This window comes from Cheilinus undulatus, linkage group 11 (genome assembly GCF_018320785.1).
Source record: "Cheilinus undulatus linkage group 11, ASM1832078v1, whole genome shotgun sequence".
NCBI classification, from domain to species: Eukaryota; Metazoa; Chordata; class Actinopteri; order Labriformes; family Labridae; genus Cheilinus; species Cheilinus undulatus.
In genome coordinates this window covers 22,167,887-22,194,831 of record NC_054875.1, presented here as the reverse complement: position 1 = coordinate 22,194,831, position 26,945 = coordinate 22,167,887, and the positions used below count along the sequence as shown (strand labels likewise).

The following is a 26,945-nucleotide window of genomic DNA, read 5'->3' as shown; positions in this document are numbered from 1 at the left end:
GTTATTTGTGCATATGTGTGTGTGAGGGAGTGCATTCCCTTGCGGATGTGTGTTTGCTCACACAGCACGCTGGCATTTCTTTGTAACAACCTCCTTTGTCAGTCACTGAGATGTCGTAGATTGCTTGAGCACAGCAGATCCCTTGTACCTCACACACATAAAGATTTTTTTGGGGCGGGGGGTATGTGTCTGTGTGTGTGCTCTGTCGTCCAGATGGAAGTGCTTATTGAGTGCTGGTGTGCTGGCAGATATCTCTGTCTGTGAGAGAGCAGGAGAAAATAAGAGAGAAAGCGGGAAAATGAGGAGGAGAGAAAGCCAAGTGGAAAACCCTTCCAATCAGATCCATCATCTGTGTGTGTGTTTATGTGAGTGTATGTGTGATCTTCCCAGCCAGCTCTTCCTGCCTCCCCTCTCTAATCTTATCATGTTGTAGCAGCAGATTACTCCTCCCAGATCCCATCTCTGCCTCCAAATGCCACAATCAGCCTTTTGTTCTTCGGTCGAGCTTACTCTCCCCTTGCGGCAAGCGATGTTGAACACTCCCACTATCCTCCCCTCCGTGCCATTTTGAGCCTCTCTACCTGTCAGTGTCACCCACCACCACTGCCCACCCCTGATCTGACATAACCCAGCCTCCCCATGCCTCTGGGGTGTTGGCTAACTAAGCTGTTAGTTCAGAAGCCTTGCTAGCAGAGTTGAACCACTTGACATTCCTTGCTAACGTTGAGCTGCTGCTGCCTGTTTGACCTCCCTCCTCCTCTTCCTTTTCTTTCTCTCTCTCTCCCATCTCCTTTATCTGTGTGTGTAGGATCTGTCTTTCCTTCCTTACTTCTTGCCACCATCTCCTGAAGGAAGTCATAGATCCTAGCTGCTGATGTCACCAGTAAAAGAGGGGAGTTAGGGTGGCTAACTGGGTTAGCAGAGGAAGAAGAGAGTGTTTGAAAAGCAGAGAAAATAAACAGAGGTTTCCTGTTAACGAGGTGCACTGGGGGCCTGTCGTGTGGGAGCGGGAGGGACTGGTTTTGTTTAAAACACAACTCTGGTGTTACAGTAAGGAGGGGTAGGGGGAGTGGGGCGTTAAGTTTGAGGGTTACAGGTTGTTATGGTGCTCCCTGAGTTTTGTCAAAGGCACTGTATTGATTTCACTCTCTTTTACTTGTAAACACTGAATTAATCCCAAACTCCAGTCTTACATTTAATTGTTTGTCTAACAGGGCTGGTTTTCTATTTAAATTTAAAGCCCCTCCTGGTTAAAAGGGAAGTCTGCCCTCTGTACTTCCCTCCTCTCCCCCTTCTGTCTTTGTAGTGGTGTAGTCGTACACAGGGGCCCCTGCTCCCGAGTTGACTGCACACACATGCAGCCACACAAAGAAAGTTCACAGCCATTATGGATGCAGGGGGCTGTCCATCTTTAGTTAGTCACAGGGAGAATTAACTGACTCACATAAAGCTCAGCTAGTCTCGGCTGCTTTAAGAACAATGACTGATGCCCGAATTTTATACCTTACATAATTAATACTTTACATGTAGTTTCCCCTTTTAAGTTCCTGTGATAAACCAGTTTAAAAAAAATAAAATGAAAAGTAAGGAAAAATACAAAACTTTAAAAAGAAGACATACTTTATTAATCCCTGCAGAGAAACCTTGCATACCTAAGATCCTTGGCGGCCCCCAGACCCCAGTTTGGGATCCAATGCTTACCTTACAGGTTAACATATCCAAAAGACTCATTTTCATGTCAGATGTCTCACTCATCAAGAATCATTGCAGTTTAAAAACACTAATTTTAGCTGTGTGCTGTTAATCAGCTCATCTGACACCAACTCTGTGGCCACAGTTTTTCAGGCACTTTTAACAATAATGTGAAAATAATAGTTTCTTATCGCTTATGGGCTCCTGTGTTTCCAAAGAGAGTTTGTTTGTGACAATTTTAAACTTTTCACAGGAGCTTTAATCTTGTAAAACTCCCCACCTTTAAAGAAGTAGCTCTCCCTAAATCCATCCTCTGCCTGATGACTTTGCCCAGTAATGCCACAGGCCAGCCTAAGCCAAGAGAAGAGGGAGGGGGCGTCTTTGTGCTTAGCCCCAAAGCATGACTCTCAGATTTATATCTCCTCAATGAATAAAGGGGCAGCCTTGTACCCCGGGGGGCTCCAGTAAAGCAGGAGGAAGATAGTTGTAGTTTTAAGTCTGAGGAAATGAGAAGGTCTTGCTCCTCCTACCTTAATCCACCCCCCGACCCACCACCAGCACCTTCTCTTCTCTATCTCCTTTACTCTGCCTCCTCGCACTTTCCCCCTCTTGTTTCATTTCTTTCTCTCACTAGTGGGTTTTGGGAGTCTTTGGGCCTCTCCGCCGCGAGTGGCATTCCCAGGGTTTAGGGCCCAGGAGGAGGGAGGGCAGGGCCATGTTTAGCCTCTGGCAGGACAGACAAAGATGGCTGACATTGTGCAAGGCTCAGCTCTCTACAGGCAGCATGGAATGTCTCTAATCAATTCAGCATTGTGGTTCCCTCTTATACGTCCTCTCCCTGTTATTTTCTATGGCAGGCTTAGCTAAACCCAGACAATACAACTTGTAGTTCATTTGACAAGTCTCAGCTGTCTATCATCCCCCTCCATTTTCTCCCAGCGTTGTCTGCTCATTTTTCCACCCTGCGTGTTTATAGAATTGTGATAATTGAAAGCTATGCTTCACTCCCACTACGTGCTCCATATGTTGCACTCGCAGCCTTCCTCTCTGTTTCCCTCCCTCTTTTGCCTGAGAGGGCTTAACGCTGCTGTGAGCTTCTAAACAGCAATCTGTTGTGGAGAGCGGCAGCTACTCTGTAGTGACGGGGATACTGATGATAGCTGAAGTAACATTCGCTCTCTGCTCTGTTTGGTTGGTTTAAAATAACACAGGCTTGTGATAAGGTGTAAATCTGTGTGTTCTTCTGTGTATGTGCTTGTGTCAGTCTCTGTGTTCCAGCTTTCTGAAAATCCCTTTGATTTTGTGGTTTCACAGACAGAAAATGAAATGTTCAGGTAGCACAGCGGCAGCATTTACAGTCTCCTTAAAGTATTAATTATGTATAAGCACAGGATAACTACTCGTTCTGTGTTGGCAGGCTGCCTGTTAGTTTAAAAGGCAACAGTGTCAGTACATTGGAAAGACAAGAGGTGGGGAAGGGTGGGCTAACTGCTCCAAGGGAGGGAGGGACATGACGTCATTGCATTACATTTCCTGACACACAGTATGCCTATGTGCTCAGGGGGTTTGTGCCACAGTCCGTCAGTACGTCTCTCTGCTGAATAACAATCAAAAGTGTGTGTGAATGTGTGATTTTTCATGCATACTCGCACAATCATCCCGAGCCGTAAATGCAGCTGTCTGACTGCGTGCCAGCTGCTGTTGAACACGTCCAGGCTCACTTACTCGTTCACTCTTGCTTCCTAAAAGGATAGAGAAAGGAGAGAAAAAGAGGAGGAGGGTTTGGAATGAGAAGGATCAGAAGAAGAGAGGAGAGGAGGAATGGAGAGAATGAGAAAAGCAGAGGTGGGCTTGAGTGTTTAGGGAGTTGATGATTTGCTTGGCTGCGTGTGCTCAGTCTCCTCCCCAGTGACATAACAGAACAATGTACTCTAAAGGCTTTAAATATCTTTACTCTGACCTCATGTTTTTGCACACACTCTCTAAACACACACATGCAGATACAGTTAAGAGCCTGGAAAGAAAGAGCAAATATTAAACCGTCTGTCTTCCATTATTTGAGCCTTTTCCCCTTCTACATTTTTCCATCTGCTCATTTCTTCTTCCCCTTCATGGGGGGTGTCAGCAGCAGTGCAGGTGTCTCAGCCAGTTAGCACAGAACATTTTAGTGCAACCAAGTCTCTAATAAAGACAGCCAGGGGCCAATAGGATTGTGTCTCCGTCCAGCACCCTAGCCATAGAAGTCTCCTTAATGTTCTTTCAGACCGCTGTGATGGTCAGTTGGGCTCACATGAAGGCACATTAAATATTTTACAACATGAAATGAAAACAGTGTTTTGCCCTTTTCATCCCTCACCTCACTGCTGGCCTCAGTTTCTGCCATTTTCTTCCAACCCCCCTCTTCTTTTCCCCTCCCTCTGTGTATTTTCATTGACTGGCTCTGGAACAGCTCTGTTCACACCTCAGTGCTGCCACTTGCTGGTCATGTAGGGGATTACAAGCACTTGCAGAAGTGCACTTCATGAATAGACCAGTGAGTGGCAGCACTTATAGAGTATGATCACTGAGGCATAGCAAAGGGATTCAATACCTGTTCATGTATACGCTTTAAAGCCCTAACAGTGTTTTAAAATAATTAAAGGGTTATCAATAAGTGAAAGAAAAAACCCAGAAGACATAGATTTGACTCTTATCTATCCCTCTCATGGTTTTCCTCCTTCCACACTGCCTCCAGCAAACAGTCATCCCACTGTTTACTTTATTAAGGCTCTAAATGCTCTGCAATCCCTTTTTAATTGACTCTGTCTCTCTGCGTGCTTTTGGCATCAGCCTGTGTGAGTCATAAACTGTGTGTCTGCACAGCATCTCTGTTTACCAAGAGGCTGCTGTGTGACGTTGTGATCAAACAAAATGATGTCTGTTAATCTTTCTGCGGGCTTTTTTTCTCCTGCTCACTTCCTTTGTGTGTCTCTGTGTTGCAGAGTAAACGGGACCATCTGCTGATGAATGTGAAATGGTACTACCGCCAGTCAGAGGTGCCTGACTCTGTCTACCAGCACCTGGTGCAGGATCGCAACAATGAGAACGGTGAGATTGCCTTCCTGAAAAGCATGCATACAACAGTCTCAAAAATACACACCAAAAGTAAATACACTTACTCTCACTGTGACACAACACTCAATTTCTCTCCTTCACACACACACCTGCCTCAGCCCTCTAGGCTGCTGGGAGATGTAAGAGCTAGCTGTGAATTGCATTTCAAACAGACACCAGAAGATGGTGTCCCAGGCATCAGAGCCAATCCCGTGGCTCTGTGCTGTTCCCCCGGTAACACTCCTTCGGGCCAGACAGCCGCACTGTCAAGTGTTAATAACCCGTGGTGTCATGTGGCCCCTTGAGCACGAACGCTGAGCAACATCCTCACCAGAGGACTCATCACATTCTGGCACACACACATCTACAAGAACAGACACATTTGCTCAGTTTTCAGACACTCAATAAAACATCCTGATGAAAAAAGGACAGGTTATAGTTTAGAAATACAGGCCCTGTTGACACTTTGATTTAATGATTCATTTTGGGCAGATGATACTAAGTGAATGTATTTCAGAATGTGCGTCCATATCTCTTCAGCTGCAGACAAAAACTATGATTTGAAATCTTAGCTGATGACTTCTTTCCACAAAGAAGGCCAGACTTAGAGTAGCCAAATATAGATCTTTGATCATAAAACTCAAAAAGTAAGTTTAATTCTTGTCATTGAGACCAAAATGACACTAAAATTTAAGTGCTGGACTGCTGGACTTTAGAATTTCTCCCTTTTATATGTAATTGGCAAAAACACAAAGAGAGATTGCTTAAGAGAGAATTTTCTTCAGTTTATTATAAAGCAATTGAAATATTAATGTTGTGTTAATGAAAATTTTACACTTGCATTAATTCTACAATATAGCTTAAAAAAATAATTACAAAGAAAATATGTATTTTGACTGAAAGCAAAGACTTAGAGTTCTGTGATAGTGATAAAAAATCTTTATTTTAGGTGTGGTGTGTGACAGACAACTGTGTTATGAGCCATCAGACCAAATTTAAGTCATGAAAAACATCTCAAGTCTATAAAACTGAGCTTCAAAGTCATGAAAAAAGAGGCAGTAAACTCTGCTCTAGGATGGTGTGGGCATGTCGTTTGAAAGAGCTGAAGCTTCACCCACTAACGAAAACCCTGATTTTGGTTACGAGTTATTTTTATCCATCAAAGATGTTATCTCAAGTTTCTAAGTCTAACATAACATAAACATATTGTTCTAAAAATGTTGAGTGTTTGATGTTATCCTTTACTGCAAGCAAATGCACAGTATACTCACTCTATGCGGTGTTTCCCCTACCGTTGTATTAGGGGGGTGCCCCGCTCCCCCAATGGCATCCCCCGCCCCCCTTGAAGGTCAAGTTAATTTTATTGAATTGTATTTTTACCTCCCCCAAGGAAGTTATGTGATCGGCAGGGTTTGTTAGTTTGTTTGTTCATTTGTTTGCAACATAACTCCAAAAGTTGTGGACAAATTTTGATTAAATTTTCAGCAAATATCAGAAATGGCATATGGAAGAACTGATTAGATTTTGGGAGTGATCCGGATCACCATCTGAATACAGGCATGTTTTAAAAGATTCTTTACTATTGGGAGATGGGGCTAATGGCAGAGGTCTGTGCTCTCTGAGTGCTTTTCTAGTCTATAAGGCACCAGATCACAACAGAAGTCATTTAAGGACATCGTTCCTGTAGAGCAGGTCTATACCTTGTCCCTTTATTAAACAAACTAAATAGCCTTATGTTGTTTATCTTGTTTACAGGAATGTATGTAATTTCTGACTCCTGGTTTTCTGCTTGTTCCTTCTGACTTCATGAGCAGAGCTGAAAAACACATGCTCACTGACGCATCCAAACGCTGCCTCCTCCTCCCCGTGTCAGAGCCTGGTTCACATGTGAGCTGGGATGCTTTTACCTAGTATCATGAGAGATCTCAAATGCAGCTAGTTTATCCACTAAAGTTCTGTATGAGCAGATGTCCCGCTTGTTTTACATCCGGGATAGTTAAATGAGCGCTGAATTTCGGCGCAAGATTGCAGCAAGTGGGGGGCAGGTGTGCCATGAATATCGGAGGGGATCAGTTCCTATACAGACTGATCCGCGGGTCACCTAATGATCATTTTATCATTTTAAGGATTATTATTTTTAGGATTATGTAAATTTTCTGTCTATTTTGTTTGTTTATTATCTATTTTAGACAGGCAGTTGTGAGAGGAAACCAGACCCAGCCATTTATATATATAATTTATATGCAGTGCTTAACAAATATATTAGACCACCCTAACCCCGACCAAAGTAAGGTTTATGCCACAGCTGCCCTAAATTAACAGCATTGGTAATTACCAAAATCATTTTTTATGTTTCTGCAATGGTTACTACATCAATATGTAGAAGTTCTTCCCAAATTATATTTTAATTGCTAAAATAGAATTATTATTGTTCTCCATGAATTTTCAAATTTACTGATTTACAAAAAAAAATGAAAAAATAGTAAAGCACATTATTATTTTTTATTAATATGTCAAATTATAGTTATTTACTTGCATTCCTGAACAGAAAAAGTTCAGTTAGTTTTAGTGCTTGATTATTATGCTTGATTAATTTCTGACTTCTCAGAGAAGCCCAGTGAGCCGGCTCAAATTTGGGTGAATTCAGTTTGAAATTCGTCATTCCTGCTCAAAATGGTAAAACGTGGAAAGCTCACTGAAAATGAAAGAGTCCGCATTAAAGCATTTCTTGATGCTGGATGGTCTCTGAGACTAATATGACAGGTGGTCTAATACATTTGTTAAGCACTGTATATTATTTATACCATGATTCTTTTAAGTGTTTGTGTCTACCCCATCCCCCCACTCCCAAAAAATGCGGTAAGCCTAGGGGAAACACTGCTTTGATTAGAATATTTATGAATGATTTTATTTGAGCTCTGTTTTGAGAGAACTATGTGTCACAACACTGGCACTGACCTTTAAGACTAAACTGAAGTAACTGTGTCACATACACAGTGTACAAATATACTGTACATTGAACTTTGACCTGAATTTTTAAATGGTGTGAGGATGAGACAAATTAAAATCTTGAATCTCACAACATATTGTCACTTCTCATCAGTGCGCTTCGTAGAATACATTCAGGTCAACTTAAGAGTTAAGGCCCAGTAAAAACAGCCTTTAAACCAACAATCAAGTGCAAATGCAGTCCCTGTGAGCTGTTGTTCTGCTGTTTTTCCCCTCTACAACAATCTAAGTATCAGCTGTTTCGTAGGGAAGGCTTCATTTAGATGTCATTGAGATTATCAGCTACACACTGGTTATGCTGCTCTTTACAGAAACAGCGTTAGTGTTGCAGTGCTCTGTTATCTGCAGTCTGTCCTTGTAGCACAGACTCAGGATTATTAGAATTGATGTCACAAGGCCAGAGCACAGCGGCCACAGCTCGCAACAACTCGGGTCGTTTGTCAACGACGGGTGCTGGCTCGACTTGGTGCTGCTGATGCGTCTTAACCCCCGCAAGGGTCATTTCACTTGAGAACTGAACATTATGTCCTCTCCTCAGGGGACCGCTCTTTATTGGCTTTATTGAATTATGTGGCATAATATTGACCTCCACTGAGTTACTCTTTACTTTGTAGGCAGAACTGTGCTCATGATTTTATTAGTGAGTTCAAATACTCTAATACTTTATCTCTGTTGCCTTTTTGTCATAGATGAATGGGTTTGCTTGGCTTTAGCATTATGTTTAATGTAGGTATTCATTCAGCTCTACTGTTTCTTTCTTCCACAGACTCTGGCCGGGAGCTGGTTATCACAGACCCTGTGGTTAGGAGTCGAGAACTCTTCATCTCTGACTATGTGGATACTTATCATGCTGCTGCTCTCAGGTAAACAAACACCAATGCATCTATCTACAAGCCCACACTGAGACTGACTGTTAGCTTTATAATGGGTTGAAGCTGTGCTTTGAAATTAAGTAGTTTAAGCATCTTGTACTTAAGCATAGCTCTAAAAATGTACAGCCAGCTTAGACACCATCACAATAATTGGAATAAATAAAAGAATATCTTTAAATAGCGCAACAGAAATTAATGAATTTCTACTGTCATTTGTTTGATACAGTTTCTCTCAAACTGTATCATTCAAAACCAGAATTTTTAATACTCAAACAGTATTGGTATAAAGATAATCCGATATGGATCAGTTAGCCGATCTTGACGTCAGCAGTCCGAGTGCATCGGTCCGTTGAGCCCTGAATCAGTAAAAATCCGGCACGAACCGGTCTTTGAACATTAGAGATCGGTTCATTCCCGCTCTCCTGTTCTCAGCCTGTTCTGCCATGCCCTTGCTCTGCGTCTGTAATCTTGCGCGACCCACAGTGACCTTTTACCTTTAAACGAGAGTTCAGTTCGCCGTAGGTAGGTAGCTGGATGTTTTTCACTGGTCATCGCCTAAACATCTTTCAGTTGCAGTTCTGCACCTCAGGAAAAAGTCGAAATGTTTTGAAGTTTTGAAATGTCTGCCCGTCTGTACGCTTTGGAGAAAAGCGATTAAGAACTACGGCAGCTCATCTGTTGAGACGGCAGAGCTAAAGTTTAGCTAAGATGCTGACTCTAAACGCAGCACAAATACACCCAAACATAAACACTTTTCTGAGTTAAAACTCTTCAGTTATCACCGTAACAACAGCCCCTTCATTCAAGGGTTTTACAACTATAAAGTGTTGTTAGGAGTGATTGATTTGGTGACATAATCAATACATCTGAGCCCCCATAAACTTAAATTATTATGAAATTATCTTGTTTTCCCCTTTTTTGCTAAGTAATTGTAAGGGGAATAAACTTAGCGAAAAGTAAGGCAATTTGTGTTTGGAAGATTATTTCTTTCATGTAACAATACTTCTTGGCAATCAATCTTATGCCATTAAAAAGCCTGTTTATTGCCCTTTTAAATGGTGCCACGTTTGTAAGGAACATGGATTTGTAGGATGGGCAGCAGAGCTGAGTATGTGGGTTTGGCAAATAAAAATTTGCCAGACCTTCTCTGCCAGTGCAAAGCAGGGTTTATCAGAGACTTCCAGAGTTTGTGGGTGGACAGGATAGAATGGCCTGCCAGCATGAGGAAAAGGTGCCAGGTTGTTGTGACTGTGTGTGGTTCTTCCACACGCTACTGAGGCTCCTGTTTGTTTAAAGAATCAGTTGTTAAATTCCCAATATGTCTTGCTTATTCAGACTTTAATTATCCAATCCACCAAACAACACCAAACAAGAGTCAATGGCAAAATAAGCTGTTTAGCATTGGCAGAGAAGATTTCCAGACTTTCCAACAGTAAAAGATTTTTTTTGCCAACAAGCATGGTTACAACAACGAAATAATCTACCAAATACAAATTTCCTCACTTTATGTGCTAAATTTAAATTAGCTCCAGCTGTTCACTGACTTGCAAAATTTGCAAGTGAGTATTTTTGGAAACAGTTTTCCTTCACTGTTTTGAAAGAAAAAAAAATCACATCTACATGTGCTACGTTCTCAAAAACATCTTTATACACTTGTAAATGCAAAAACTACATGGTGTATATAGCGCACCAGGTCAATAGTAGTCTGTCCTTCTCTGTGTCCTTGACGTGTAAAAAAATTCTCTCTGTGATGACCATTATATTTTCAAAGTTGTCCCACCAACGCATACAGGGTTTCACCCAAACATTTAATGTTGGTGGTTTATTTTATTGTTGTTGTAAGAAACGGCAGTAACCTTCATATACTTCTGTCGTTAACAAAAGTGTTAATCTTGTGCACGCATGCGCATAAAAATCTCTTTTAGAAAGTCCCACCTATGTGTGGACCAGGCCTAAATGTTGGCTGTAGCAACTGGAACAAAAGTTTGTTAGTTTTAGTAGGTAATGCAGTAACGCAACAAATTACTTTTCTCAGTATGTAATGCAGTAATATAATGAGTTACTTTCAAAAGTAATGCTACCCAACACTGCTCATTAATATTATTATAATTCTAGAAATGTTGTCACTGTAATAAGAGTAAGGGGTAAAGGCTTAAATGTGTTACATTTTTCTCGTCAGGTAGCAGTGGCACAGTAGTTTGAATCTTAAAGCCATCAACATAGATTTCAGATGAGGGTTGAAAGAAAACTTTAGAGGCTACTAGAACACTTTACTTGCCTGACAAGAGGACCCTATACTGTTTGTTCTGATAGAAATGTATTTTTCTGCACAGTTTCAACATTGCAATCACTCTATTTTACTTGTTCAGTCCTATCCGACATTAACAAGTTTAAACATACCGTGTGTTTCTGCTGTAACAGCTGCAGTTGAAATAGAGCAGATGTGTAGCGATGTAAACATACAAGTCAGACGTGTGACACTGTGTTCAATGGCAAAAATGGGGCTCTTGTTGTGACAGGATGGAACAGTGATGGCCCTAACACTCTCTCTGTGCTCTGTAAGTCAGGAGAAAGTAATCCAGGTTTAATCATTTTCTTGGTGTGAAATCGGATATTATGAGTTCATTCTGTGTTTCCTGTGTCTGTCTATTCTTCTATTCATGTCTGACCACCTCTCCCACCCCTTCCACCTCTCACCTCCCCCTTTTCTTTAACCAAAACCATCTGTGAGCAGCACAGCGGCGGGCAGCCAAAGGCACGTCTCTCAGAAACCACTGATTTCAGGGCAAATTAGCAGCATAGTGCACCCTTTGATTTGACTTATTCTCCAGGCTTCAGATAAACGGGAGAGAATTCCAGCGGGATGCTGTAATGCCGCAGCTCTCAGAAAGACAGCCCTCCTCAACGCCCTTTAATCTTTTCAGGAGGAGGAAGATACTATTTCTCTGCATGGCAGCCCAGCTTTGTATGGTTGTGATGTCTGTTATTTTGATAGAGCCAGACACCAGGGTGCTCGAAACAGGAAATGGTATCAAGATGTGGTCAGAGACGTGGTCTTCTCTGCTCACTGGGGGGTAATCGTTTGAGTAGAGAAACACGCAGGTTGAATTCCCTTCTAGATCTCTGCAGCTTCTGTCTCCAAGTCTTCATGACGATGCAGAGCTGACATACTCTGCTGGTGCGTACGGGTTCAATAGCCAGAGCCTGATGTCTATGGAGTCAGCAGGCACTGACAGGCACGAGATACCTGCTGCTGTACTTGTCACCTCCAACAGACGAGCACCCAGAGAGCGTCTAATTAGGCCTTTGTCTGCTCCTGCCTGGGCATCACTTTGTCATGTAGCTGTTGTCTAATAAAGCTTGTCTTCTCTCCCACAGGGGGAAATGCAACATTTCCCATTTCTCTGACATTTTTGCTGCCAGGGAGTTCAAAGCCCGCATCGACTCCTTTTTCTATATCCTCGGATATAACCCCGAGACCAGGTGAGGAGCTTACTGTCCATTTTATTCCACTGATACCATTACCAATATAATCCTCCCACAGGTCAGAAATTCTGGTCAACTACACAAAGACTGACATCCTACTATGAAAATTTAACAAAATCACAACACAAAAAATCTGTTAATCTGCAGACTAGAGCTTGTTTATATTTAGTTTTTTTTGTTTCATAGCTGGAATAATGATCCTAACAGTAGATTTTCAAAATAATATGTGAATACTAATTCCATTTTTCCCTTTATTTGAATCATTAATTAATGCCCTAAGTTCTGATTAATGAGTAATTAAACTGAGTAATTTCAGTTTGGATTTAAGACTACATGTTAAAGCTTAAATTAGTGCCATCATAGTGTAGGTTTAAGAATCTGATGATACAGGAGTAACATCCTGAATTGTAATTTTTATAGTTTCCAGTAGTATTGAATGTTGTTTGATTACATCAATAGGCAACGCTGGACTGGGGAAAAAAAAACCTGGCCATGGCATTTTTTGGCTTGAGGTGGCCTCTTATAGCTGGTCAAATATGACTTAACTGTATACACCATTCCTTTGTACCTCTGAACTATAACATAGTTCAGTGCCATCATCACATCTAATGCTCTGTTTTCACCGATTGTCTTGTGGACAAAGGTGAGCATGGAGGATAACAATAATAATTTTCCTACTGAAGTAGGAGGACATCTGAGCAGTTATTTAAAACAGTATATCTGCCATGGTTAATTATAATTTTAAGTTACATAGGTCCATGTTATATATGAGTATTTTAAATAATAAATTCACTGTTCATTAGAATTAATCAAATTTACTGAGATAATGTGAATAAATAGAAATTTGATTTTAGATACTGTGTCAGTTCTTCTTTGATTTAGCTTTGTTGGTACTTTCTATTTGTACTTAACCTATTTCTACTACCATATCTTACTAGTTAGTAGTGTACTTTTTAGAATCTGCTGTTTTTCTAAGCTCAGGAAAACATATCGTAAAAGGGAGTGGGGGGGGGGTCATATTGGGCCCCAAAGAGTGTCAGCCCACCTGGAAAATGCCTGGGATGCCACATGACCAATCCAGGTCTGATTATAGGCAAATCATGATTACATCCAGTTATCAGGATCAAAAGCATTTGTGTTATAACTTTTAGCAGTTTCACAGAGGATTAGCATAAAACTCATGCACATACATGGTATACCAAGGCTGTGTTCACACTCCAGCCGTAATTCTCAATTCTGAGTTTATGTTTTTACTCAGATGAGATTTTTTGTTTGGATGTTCACATTACACTTTGAAATGGCCTCCAGACTGCCGTGTAAACAGGTCATGGTCCTGAACAGTTGAAATTGAACTAACAGCTAGGTTTATTCTCCAAATCACAGTCCAGTTTGTAAAATGGACAAGTGATCTTACAACAACCACCAGTTGCTTGAAGGCTCGGATGTTTATTTTGGACTTGTTTAAAAAACAGGTTGATTTCAGTAAAGATTGCTTTAATAAAACTGTCACCCCAAATACCTCTGAGGTCTTACACCTCACTGTCCCTCTACTGACAGCCCTTCACTCCTGTCTTCCATAAAGATATGAGAAAAATAAAAGTGTATTAATGCATTGCTTTCTACTCATTCTGCTGTGAGTGTAATCAGTGTACAAAGAATGGTCCTAATGTGGCATATTTGTGGAGAATAAGCTTGTAAAATCTCCTATTGCTTTTGTAATTGTGTTACGTGTCATTGGCAAGTTGGAATTAATAATGGGGAAACAATGAGTAATGCATAAAGCTCAATGATGTTGAAATACAGCAGGTATCTGTGTCTTTTGTTGGGTTATGCAAGTAAGAGTCTACTGAAATTGCATGTGTAAAAACGTCTGTAAAAGGTGTAACTTTGATTTAGACATAAAGAAAACCTACAGGGAAATGATGTGTATGGTGAAAAATGCCAGGTTTCTTCTGTATCAGCACTCATTGAATGCCTCCTGTTTAAAAAATGAACATGGTTGGCCTTCTGTTACATAGATACTGGTTTCATGCTTGTCTCAATATTTAAAAGGCAACTGAAGTTTCTGTCATATTAGTAAGTCATATAGTGAATGATCTGTCGTCGTCCCACCACTTCAAGCAAATACTGAGTGAGAAGTTGGTTCGTTTTTTGCATGTGACGATTTTTGATGAGCAAATAAAACGGATAATCCTCAGTGATACTTGGTACTGCTGATGTTTGGGATGTTTCACGTGTTGCAAAGGTAGCTGTCCATGGTATTGGCTCAGAGTGTTGTGAGCAGGGAGCCCCCTCTTTGACGGCCCTGTTCAGTCCCCGTCTCCCCCCTCTCCCTCCCTCCTCTGCTCGTTTGGTATTCTGAGCGGGGTGTCTGCAGCCTTGCAATTTCTCCGCTGTTTATTATGGCGCAGACATACGAGGAGAGATGAATTCCGTATCCTGCATGCGTGTGCGTCTGCTCCTGTGTGTGTCTGCGCGTGTGTGTGCTCGTGTGAGGTCGCAGCACATGCTCAGTAGTGTCTACAGAGCAGTGAGCCGAGCTCGCGACGCTGTTACGTGCAGGCTGAGGTCACAGCACAAGCTCAGTGAACACCTCTCCGGAGCGAATGCGTGCTTCTCCATTTTGAGCACCTAGAAATAGGTGGGAGAGGGGAGTCAAATCCAACGAGCATTGTACTCACAGTGTCACCACCCAAACCTTAGGGCTCGATGTCAGAAATGGACGATTTGTTCAGTTCCCGGAGGTAGGTCTGCGATCATTTATTCTCGTGCTTTCTCGTGCCGTTTTGCGCGAGCGCTTGGCTCCTTTTATTGTCATGAATGGCTCTCCAGCGGTCGGATAAAAGTGTGATATTTGCAATGTGTCCGCGTTGCTGTCGTTTAGTGTACCGGCTGTTTTCGTGCTGCCGACCATGAAAGCGAGAGTGAACATAGTGTCTGTAGCTGCAGGAATGAACATGCATGCTGTCACTGCAGATCACATACCGTAACGCGTTTGCGCCACCTTGATAGGAACACCGTTTAAACACACGTTCATTAACATGTTATTCTATGCAGTCATGATGAGTTCATGATGCTTGTGATCAATCCGTGAGTATAAAGCTGGTGAAAGTGCACCCAGCGTGTCTGTAGGAACCGGTGAGACGCTGCCCTGGCTCCATTTTGCTGCTCCTGTTTACAATCGGGATGACATGGCGTATGGAGCGATCCAGCTCTGCGCGCAAAAGCTCAACCGGCTCTGCAGACAGCTCTGATATGAACACGCTTTTTGTCACGGCACCCAAATACCACGCTGTTGGGTTTGTTTTTGCTGCGCTGCAATTATGTCAGTGTGCCACAGAGTCGCGCCACGATTGGCTGAAATTGATAGTGGGGGGCGGGGTTATCCTTGATTGCCCACACACAAAGTTGACCAGACTGTCAGGCTGTTGTTTGGGTTTAATGAGTAAGCCTGTAAGTATTTGACAAGATTGTGTGCTAATGCTGAGTTAGAGCTGAACTTGTTGTGTGAAACAACTGGGCATGTTTTACATTGTTTAATGTTCTCAGCAGCAGGCTTTATGCAGCTTATTATTACAAGATAGCAATTATAACTGATGACTTTTAAGCTCCATTAATGCCTTTCTTAGCTACATTTTTGTCAGTGGGAATTAATAACATGTATGTTTCAGTTTTGTTTTGTTATGATTTTGTTGTTTTTCTGATTGTTTTTAGTTCTGTGCTTGTTCTGGATTCCTGCAGTCTTTATGTATTTTCTCCTGCAGCAGCACATCTGTATTCTGCCTCCTCTCTCAGGACCTGAGCGTTCCATTTGAATGTCTGCTCACAGGATTTGCCTGAGTAAAACATGGCTGTCTTTAGACACAGGCGCGCCTGTGCTCATTTGTCATCCCCAGAGCTTCCTGCCAAACGCACAGCAGACCTGCACATTGTCAAGAACACATTTGTGGAACTTTCTCAGCAGGAGAATTCACACCCCCTTAGTATACTCACCATTTTTGATAGTTGAAGCCTGAATTTAGGCAAACATTCATGCAAGAGCATCCTAAAGTCAAGGATAAATCATAATGAAAACATTATAACATCTTAAATTTAACCCTTAATGATGTAGCAGACTACTATCATTGATATCAATCAGCACCATTCATCACTTGTGTAGGTTTCTTAAGTTTTTTTTTTTTTTGTTTTGTTTTTTTTTTTTTACTTCTCAAAATGTTTGCCACTAATTGAAACAAAGTGTTTCTACATGCTTTTGAGCATCAGACAGTTTTTGGCCAATGCTGATGAAAGTCTGTGCCACTGTTTCTGTCAGCCATAGTTCATAGCAACCAGAATCCCTCCCTCCCTCGTCTGAGAGGAGGCTCTTTTTAAGATGGGGTAGAGGGCTTTAAATATGTACCCATCAGAGGGGTTTTGTAAAGAGACCAGAGGGCTGCAGCCTCTCAGGTTTCCTCTCAGGTCTCAGTGATGGAGTGCGAGCTTCTCCGGGTGCAAATCACGCTGACAGATTCTGGGCAGCCCCACACTTGGCTCTATGAAAAATCAGCGCTGTTACCAAGGCAACGAAGGGAAAGGCTTTTTCAAAAGGAGCATCTTGTCATTTTCTTTAATCCGCTGCAGCTGGAGATTCGGAACACTATTATTAAATTGCAGTTGCTATGGCTACCAACATTTGCACCAGCAACCTTTTCAGAGGCTCTCGCCCTGCCCCCCCCCCCCCCCCTTTTAGGGGGTTCTGCTTTATTGCTGCACCCACAGCATCGGGCCTACAAATGTGCTCAGTTCACTATGCAGCAGGTGATAGAAGAATATTCTTTATTTGCCTTTTTACAATTAAGCACAAAATAATGTTAAGAACATGATATTCTTTTAGAAAATTATAAAACAGTTCCCTGTGCGCCTGTACTATATTTCGTGAAAGGACCTGTTATTTTTTGATCTCTTCTTTCTCTTTGTTGTACCCTGCTTCATTCTGTTTTGTTATACAGTTGTAACTTTGTACTGTAGTACTGTAGCATCTATTTCAACAGGTTCAAATGCATCATGTATCCCTCAACTAGACTTGAATTCAAATACTGGTAAATATTTTGTTTAAATCTTCTCTTTTTGTGTCTTCTCAGGCGACTTAACAGCACACAAGGGGAAATCAGAGTGGGACCTAGTCACCAAGTAAGTCCTTGTTCAACTTGTGAGATGCTTCTGGTTCATTTATAAGTTGATTATGTTAGGGAGAGTTGAAAAGCACACACAGCCTCATGATAAATAAATACCAAAATGACTCTTAAAACAGTTGTAAATAGATTTATTGTATGTTTAATTCACAATTAGATGAAGTTGGACACATTTTTTCTTATCTCAGCAATTCCATTTAGTCCAATTCATGATACCCTTTTATATCAGGAAAAAAACAATTAAAACATCAGAGGTATGTTTGAGGATAAATATAATTTGATAGAAAAAAAGTTGCGTATGAGGCGCGGATGGCCTCATGGTTAGGTACCCCCCCATGTGGGCTGGAGGCCCTGGTTCAACTCTGGCCTGTGGCTCCTTTCCCACATATCTTGCCCCCACTCTTTTATCCCTGTTTCCAACTAGTACTGCCCAATATTTCAAAATAAACACATAAAAATCCCAAAGATGTATCTTTAAAATATTACTTAAAACAAGTTTGTGATTTATTTCCACCATTTATTTTCAAAGACATTAATTTTAACATGCTGCTCATTTTAGACTTCCTCTATTGAAGCTCATAACAAGACAGCAGCTGTAATTTCATAAGGTAGTTACATAACAAGAATCAAGATCCTCTAAATAGATTACTTATTTATTTATGCAGAACTTAGCATTGATTTTTCTGCCATTAACTTGTGAAGTGCTAATTTGTTCTGTTTAGCAGTCATGAAACATTCCTTGATGTGTTCAAGAACTTTGTGTGTTTTTGCTCTAATTTTATTTTTTTACTATCTGCCATGTATTTACATACTAAATCCTTTTAAAAACATTTAATGTAATGAGACAAACATGTTCATTTGAAGTGTTGAACAAAGAGAAATTCAGCCGAGTTCTACACATAGTGTTGTGTTAACATACTAAATTGTTGTTACTGTAACCTGTCCCCATTCCCCCCTTCTACCACCCGGGGAAAAGTTGATGACAGCGGGTTGATAGCTGATATTTTCTCCTAGCTTGTATGCTATTTGTAGTGTGACACCATCTGTCCCTCTCCTTTTCCTTCAACCTAATTAGGCCAAGCTCCCCGAGCTGCAGCCGTTCCCCTCTCCTGGTGGCCAGGCCGTTACCGAGAATGAGGAGCTGGTCTGGATGCCAGGGGTCAATGACTGTGATCTTCTCATGTACCTCAGAGCCGCAAGGTGAGACTAAAGAATCACTAGAGTACAGACCTGTCAGGGTTGTAAGGTTAACCACACAAGTTCAAGGAAAACTCTTTCTGGTGAGTATAAAGTTAGATGTAAGATGGACATCTACAGAGCAGAATCAGTAATTTCCTGCCTACCCGTTTCCGTACCTCAGCTTATTTCTCATCCTCAAAGTGGTATTTCAATGCTTCTTATTAGAGTTACACTTCATCAGGTGTTGTATCACGGGATTATATCATTTATCAGTGTTCCCTGACATGTTGTTTCAGTGAAAGTGATATGTGTTAACAGCTTTCTGTGTTATGATGTAGTCAGGACTCAGTGTAATTAATCACAATCTGTCACTTTATGACAGACGGTGTTTCCATCAGACTGGTTTTAGCCTTTTGATAGTTTAATGAGTGCTAAAGTATTACTAACACCCATATTGTGCTGCATCTCTATTCATGCTGTTGATTGGAACACTTTAGAAGTACGTATGGGGCTATGTAACATGTTTTTTAAAGACTGATATGCGTAGAAGAGGAGTATTTTTATATGCATGTTGCAAAAAGACGCATCTGCGGATGACTGTTTTATCTCAGTTTTATCTCCTCTCAAAGCTGAATTTTTTAACATCTTCCAAGAATCTGTAAGCAAAAGATACATATTGTAATACTTGCATATCTTTTTTTAACTAATGAATGGTCCGATAATGGACTTAAGTTGCCTCCATAAACAACCAAAGTGCCAGCTTTTTGTTAAAAAGGTATATTTCTTTGCTGCTTTCCCTCAACCAGTGCTGTTAATGTTGGCCAGTCTGTTTGTTAGGTTATGGCTATAGCTAGATCACATTGGTTTAACACTGGTATCAGCTAATATCGGACCATGTTGTCAACACTGGCAAATAATGTGACACAAGCGGGTATCTGGCCAATGTTCATCTGTTGTTTCCACTCAATTTAATGCTGGCATCTTGTATACATTACTGCTAAATCATGTAAGAGATCTTTTTATCGGGCAGAAGAAGTTCCTTCCTGGACAAACTCTAGTCTGTTATCGTGGTTAAACTTAAGAGAAATGTTGCCAGAGTGGGAGTCTTACACCAGGAGTGGTAAAACAGAAGTCACTATCAGCTACAGTGTTATCTTAAGCATCGGTGTCAGTCCTTAATTTTCATATGTGGTGTATCTCTAGACTGTTGTCATGCTGCATGTCTGCATAAAATTAGCTTTTTAAAATGCTAATCTGTGCTTTTATGGTTCAACAAATCATCTAAAATGCTTTGAGAAAACAATTAAGTAAGGGCCAAAATGCTGATTTTATAAATGTTGTGTCCACAGGAGCATGGCTGCCTTTGCAGGAATGTGTGACGGAGGCTCAACAGAAGATGGGTGTCTAGCAGCCTCTCGAGATGACACTACATTAAACGCACTTAACACTGTAAGTAATCATCAGAAAGTCCTTTTTCCATAATTCCAACATATGCAAAACAGATTTTTTTTTTGTTCGCTTGCCTTGGTTTATTTGTTGTTTAGCTTTGACTTTGCTACACTGTGATGGGCACTGATAACGCCCCCTGAGCCAGCTGAGCAGCCCCCTGTGGTAAACCCAGTTTCAGAGGCTTACAACACATTAGTCGTAATGAGAGATTTGTCCGTCACAATGGTAATGAATACTGAGGAATCAGGCATAAGAAAGAGATTAGAATCATCATAAACAGGGCATTTATATTCTGACTCTATAAAGTGGAAAATTAACATAGCGGGCAGGTCATTGTCTCTCGACCTTCCTCTGCATTTGCAATTCCAATGAGCGATGCTTGTTTATTCTCGGAGGGAGATCTCCAGCGCTGCCTGTTTCCCCAATTTGAATGTGACACGGAGCTTAAAGCTGCACAGCAATTGCCTTGTCGATGTGTTGTTTATTTCCATGTGGGTTCATGGCTCTTTTAGCACAGCATATCTTGTGATGCTCTTAGATCTATGGTAGCATACTCAGTAATCCCTGGGTAAACTATGAGTTAAAGAAATTGGCAGAAGAAAAATTTCAATCACCTTACTGAACGTTTCCTTGTTAAGACTTCAGAGCATTTTTTTATCAGAGGTTTAACAAGCCGATATTTTTTGATTGTCCTCAGCTTCACGAGAGCAGCTATGATGCAGGAAAAGCTCTCCAGCGTCTAGTGAAGAAGCCTGTACCCAAACTGATTGAGAAGTGCTGGTCTGAAGATGAAGTGGTAAGAAAATATAAAAAATGTACAAATGCTTTAGAAAATGATGATTTGAAAGGTGAAGATCTTCAGATGGATTACACAGCAAAGTGATCTTTTGTTTTCTTATTTTGTTTTGTTTGACTTATTGGGGTCCTTGTACTTCTTGTATTGATAGCTTCTGTCTGTCAGAGCTTGCTTTGCGTCTTTAGAGGGAGCTATTGAGAGAGTTAAAACAAGGCCAATGGCTCAGTCTCACAAGACGTCAGTAAAAAAATTCTCGCCAGTTTCCAGCTCCTCCAAGGCCCAAGAGCAGCTGCATCCTGTTTATCAGCCACAGAATAAATCTTTAGCATGGAAGCCTGGAAAAAGGGAAAAAGATTGAGGGGCTGGTAATGTTAGCCTCCATTTGAATTTAGATGTGAATTTCAGAGCAGCTGTTGAAGGGCTGGAAGCAGAAAATGGCAGCCCTTCTCCACGATCAGACCCCATCATAAGCGGGGAGGAGGGAAATGAAAGTGCAGGATAACAACGTGTCAAAACAAGTGAGAGCTGCAGCCTCTGCCTTGATGCTTCATGGCACACTGCTCTTAGTGTTTGTATATGATCTCCCTTTTATAACGGTAGAAAAACACAAGTTTCCATCTCTAAAACTCATCTGGTACATTTCCTCCTCTCTGGGTGAACCATCCTTTTTTCCCTCTTTGGTAACGCTTGCTAATTCTAAAGCTTGCAGCAGCCTTTTGTTGAGCTGTGAATCCAGCAGATCAGATTCAGTGAAGAAGAAGTAGATGATTTATGTAATTGAACATGATGTGCAAGGCATATTTAAATAATACCAGAGCCCACGGCAGGACCGCAACAAATCACAACAAATTAAGTCAGACATCGTTTGGTGGACCAGTTATGAGTTTGCCTTTATTTATGCATGATAAACTGCCATGTGAAGACGGTCAGAGTCAGGATGGAGCAGACATGAAAACTGCACTCCACTACAGCAGGCTGATGGCATGTAAAAGGAGAATTGAATGGGCTTGAATGTGAAAGTTAAAGTGACAGATTATGGATCAGTTCCTTCATTCATTTACATTGGCATTTCTGAAAAGGGGGTGGGGGGGCATTTTTTTTTTTTTGTTTTTTTGTTTTTAATCTTTGTTCATTCTAACTGAAGTTAGCTTTTGACATCATGGTTACATGATAGGGTGAAGGAGAAACATGATATCTTTTGTGTGGCTTAAATCTCCTTATGACACATATATAAGGGGATTTAACAGTAAGAAAAAAATGTTGGTATGTTTTCGGTAAGTTAATCAAGCCAAACAAAACAATTTCTTTTTCTTAATTGGGAACTTGAAAACATCCCTTGTACACATTGTCTAAATTGCAGCATCTACAGTTCAGGCTCTGTCATTCCAAGCTTTTTTTACATTTAGAAAAAATAAAATACTGCTGCAGCCTCCTTCCAAAAGGTTTTTTTATGAATAAAAATAATGTAATAAATTTTGCAATAAGAGGTCATTTATTTTTTTTTATTGAGATATTGATACAAGTCTAATTTTCAAATTTCCCAGCCGACCTTGAACACATAATACTGTTAGTTTGCTCGTGGAAATGCACTAATTGGAGTCTATCCTGCGGATTTAAACATGGACTTTAGCATTGGATTAATTTTTTAACTGATGAGACCCACTACAAAGTTTGGGAGCTCTTTTCATAGCACTTAAGAGCTGATAAAGAGCATGGACTTTGTCTGGAATCTGAGAATAACTGTTAGCATGCTACGACACAGCTGCAGACATGACAGAGTCCTCCTCTCCTCCTCCTTCAAGGCAGATTCAAAGGTACTGCATTTAGGTTTATTTTGATTCACTAACCAGTTGAGTTCACCAGTTTATAATAAAGAGACTTGAAGGTTCATAAAGTGCTGGGGAGACTTTTTGTCGAAAATGGAGGAGAAGAATTTCATTACTTTGGCTCAGTTAACCTTAACAGGTGTTTAAACCCTGTGTGTGTTCTCAACAACTTCTCAACAGAGCAAATTTGACATTCGCCACTGGCATGGAAAGAAAGTGAAGACATCCCACACCAGTGGCATCAAACAGAGGATAAAACAGTGCTCAGTTTCCCCGTTCCATACATAAAGAGTTTCTAAAATTTATCCTAGACCTTTTTTCCCAAATGAAGCTTTTTTAACCATCTGTTTAAAAAAACCAACATGTGGAGTAGACCTTAGAAATAAGTGCTTCTAAGAACTTAAAAATGAATATGCTGTGAAAGAATTATTACAGCAATAACATGGAATTAATGCAGTGTAATCCTCTGCACAGCTAATTTATGCTCTGACATGAATCAAAGTTACTACATCCACACTTTCACAGTTTCATCATGTTCTGACAGCATTATGTAACAGGAGAGAGGAGCTGTCTGCGTGTCCAGAACATGTTGGATCAGGGTCCGTGGGTCTTTTTGTGCACCACCTGCCCCTCACAAACTCTCTGCCTCTCTCTGGACTTACAAGGACACAACTCTCTGAGATCAGATCACCAGTTGTGCCTTTTCAGTCCTGCAGCCTTGAGGGACAGGTGTAAATGTAGCTCCATCTTTGACGCACTCACAGAAATCAGCCCTCGCTGCTCTTTATTTATCAGCCCATTCATCCACCATCTTGCCCCTTCCAGTCGCAGCTTCATTATCCCTGCTTGCTCTTTTTTTTCACCCCACCCCTGCATTCTTTCAGGGACATGAATAAAAGTGACAGTGGGTGCCACTGGAGTGACAGAATCAGCCTGTCTGCAGGGTTTCTTGTCACCCTCCCCTCCCCCTTTGACTTCTTTTGCCACCCCACACCATCCAAGCTCTCTCCTCCCCACCTGCAGCTGCTGCCTCATGGCACATAATCTTGCCTTGACTTGCTAATTCTAGAAATGTTAATAATATCACACATCCCACGGAAGAATAACAGCACTGACATCCTCATCATTCATAAGCTCTTTTCATTTCTGCAGAGGAGGAAGTGATAATGTTGCACAGCAGAATGTTTTATTGTTTTTTTACTGGTACAAAAATAACTTAACATCACTTTTCTTTGACTGAGGTTATACTTCTAGATTTTGATAGTACTTCTCTGTGGTTGCAGCATCATATAAACATGATAAATTTTGGTTAGTAAAAAGTTTTAAATATTGAATTAGAAGTAAAAACCATATATCATCATTGATTTGTTCTGAAATACAAAGAAGAAATTAAATTCCCCAAAACATTCCAGTTATAGGAGAGTGGAACTCCAGACAGGCAGACATGAAAAAGCACTGTTGTTTTATTCTAATGTCTAACTGAAAGAGTCAGTCTCACGCCACAGTGGCTTTGTGTTTTATCAGCAGCCAAATCAATGTTCCCTGCTCGACAAAAACACTCCTTACATTCTTTTGATTGTTCAATAGTCTCAGTGGAAAAAAAAAATCTTTTTAAACCAGGTACAAAAAGTACTTTAGGTGAAAATCACAGTTTTACTGTCTGCAAAAATAACAGTAATGTTACAAATCAGAATAGTTTATCTAGCCAAAGAAGCACTTGTTTTAAGGCATGAAACCATAATTTACTGGCAAGTTATAAGTAACAACTTTTGAAATAATGTATGCCTTTAAAAAATTGTTTTTTTTTTTTTAAGTTATTAAGCAAAAATAGTTTTAAGGGATTTTGTCAGGGGCTGTGGCTGCTGCTGCTTTGTGGTTCAGTAAGGATTCATGTTTTCCATTAAAATGAGCACATACTTTCCAATCGTTGGACTCAAGTTTTTCTCAGAGGCAATTTTGTAAGTTAATATTTATAATCTATTTATTATTTGCACAGTTAGTACTGGAAATGTAGACATGCCTGTCATATTAACAGAATGCAGCATTATCAACACATTTAGTTTTGTTTAGTTTTAAGCCTTTCAGAAATACTCATTACAATCATACAAATGATCCTTAAATAGTTTTGGAATTTACTTTTAAATCAGATGTTATTTCAAACTTTCATTTGGAATGTATTTTTTCCTAAATCTATCCTTTCTTTATAAAGTGATAATTACTTAAAATTTAGATAATAATATTAAGTTATGGTACTTTTTTTCAAAAGCTGAGTTTTAAAGTGCTTGACTAAGGCAGCCAAAGAGGACAGTCATGTCAAGACATCGGAGGCTAATGCTAAGAATAAGATATAAGTACTAAAAGACAAAATTCTCTGAAGAAATATCAACAATTAGTAACTTATTTCAGAATTGATAAGACTTATTCTAATCTAATGTAAAATTAGAGCCCAGCTTAAGTTGTGGGGCTGTTGCTTCGCCAATCTTCTACAATTGTTGTACCCAATAATCTTAAGAATTGTTCATAATTTAGAGTTGTTAGCATGAATGCAGTAATCGTGATATTTCAGCACTCTTTCTCTCTGCAGTTTCAGTGATGTTAAATAAGTACACCATTTCTCCTTAATGTCTTATTTCACCTTAAAAAATCAGAAAGCTCAGTGGACAAGTCAAAAGTCATCCAGACCTTGTGTTATCAAAGATTTTACTTTTTTAGGGTTCCTTTATTTTCCTTTTCAATCCATTACAAGTTCCTCTTTCCATCGTTAAGTTCATGTCGTAATCTTCTACCTACCTATAAGTGATTTTTTTCTTTTCAAAATAAAAGCAGGTTTGTTTCCAAACAGGAAGTCAGTTACCCTTAATTTAAAGTTGCAGTGTGATTTATTTAGCTTAGTAGCATTTAGCAGAAAAAACTTGGTAAAGATTAATCATGATATGTATAAATAGGTCTAACTTTGAGTTTAATCATCTAAATATATAAAACTGTTATTTTTTTGTTAACTTAGAATAAGCTATTTAGTCATACATAGGGACGGTCCCCTCCATGGAGTCTGCTATCTTGAATTTTGCATGTTTCTACTGTACCACAGAAGGCAGCAAACATCAGAAATGCATTTTTAACTAGAAAAGCACTCAGAGAGTGCAGACCTCAGCCATTAGCCCTATCTCCCAATAGTGAAGAATTTATTTAAAAACATTCCTTGATCCAGACAGTGATCCAGATCACTCCCAAAATCCAATTTGCCAGTTACTCTCTCCCCGGTGGGGTGGAGACATGGTGAGGCAAAGCATTGGCTTTACTATGTGTGGACTGTCGTGGCGGAAGCATTGCCTGCCGGTCCAAACAGACGCACTGACAGTCTCACCCATGGTCTCAACGGAAGACTGAAAGTCATGGCAGAGGGTGAATATTCCTCTGTTCCTCCCAGCATTGTGAGTATTCTCACTACAATTTGCTGTCTTTCTCTCTGTTATGCTCTAACTTGTCTCCTCGACCGGGCGTGCGTCTCTCAAACTCTATAAACTCCAAAACTTTGAATAGAAACGCACCAAAAAATGCTGCTGGGATTGAAGTTTCTCATGTCCGCCATCTCTTGGTGTAAAGTAGTAACAGCGCAGACCTCTGCCATTAGCCCTATCTCTCAATAGTACAGAATCCTTTAAAAAAAATTCCTGGATCCAGATGGTGATCTGGATCACTCCCAAATCGAATCAGTTCTTCCTTATGCCATTTCTGACATTTCCTGAAAATTTCATCAAAATCAGTCCACAGTTTTTTGAGTTATGCTGCTAACAAACTAACCAACAAACGAACAAACCCCCCTGATCACATAACCTCCTTGGTGGAGGTAAAGATTCCACTGTTGCCCTGATTACCATCAGAAGTGAGCATCGAGATCTAGAATTTCAGTGTTTGATTTTGCTTATTTACACAAATAAGATGGTACAAAAATCTAAACTGAAACAAAAAAACGTTTGAAGTGCTAAAAGTGGTGCAAGGTGCAACAAAATAAGGAGGGAATTCTTAGATGATCATGATTAAAAATTTAAGTCCTTTGATAGTGTATAGATGAATTCATTTTATATCTAGAGTTAGTGATTGAAACACACTTATTCTCAATAATTACCAAATCAGATTCAATGTTAAATCATCTTATTGACTCTTTTGCACCTGTCTTACCTGTGGACTTCGCAAAGATCATCAAAACATTCTTTCACTTGTTAGCTTGACAGGATGGAGCCATGTCTCAACAAGTCCTAATATGATAATGATAATAATATGTTGCTAATAATGCATTGGCCAACAGGAGGTGCCAGATAAACAATCAGCAGCAGCATCCGTGCTGTGTGTCACCGTGTCAGTAACATGGAGT

General features: G+C 40.3%; 1 protein-coding gene across 7 annotated transcripts in view; it reads left to right on the top strand.

The window, feature by feature from the left end:
- The window catches only part of rerea (arginine-glutamic acid dipeptide (RE) repeats a), a 183,561-nt gene that overhangs the window by 129,432 nt on the left and 27,184 nt on the right, over nt 1-26,945 (top strand). For 5 of the 7 annotated variants that reach the window (XM_041798392.1, XM_041798391.1, XM_041798394.1 and 2 more), the window contains 7 exons: nt 4,674-4,779; nt 8,561-8,657; nt 12,045-12,149; nt 17,273-17,321; nt 18,399-18,523; nt 19,852-19,951; nt 20,649-20,747. In XM_041798392.1, coding sequence (XP_041654326.1) covers nt 4,674-4,779; nt 8,561-8,657; nt 12,045-12,149; nt 17,273-17,321; nt 18,399-18,523; nt 19,852-19,951; nt 20,649-20,747 — 681 coding nt within the window. Of the gene's footprint in view, nt 1-4,673; nt 4,780-8,560; nt 8,658-12,044; nt 12,150-14,654; nt 14,897-17,272; nt 17,322-18,398; nt 18,524-19,851; nt 19,952-20,648; nt 20,748-26,945 lie in introns of those variants that run through there. The other 2 variants (XM_041798397.1, XM_041798395.1) reach the window with 2 other exon arrangements.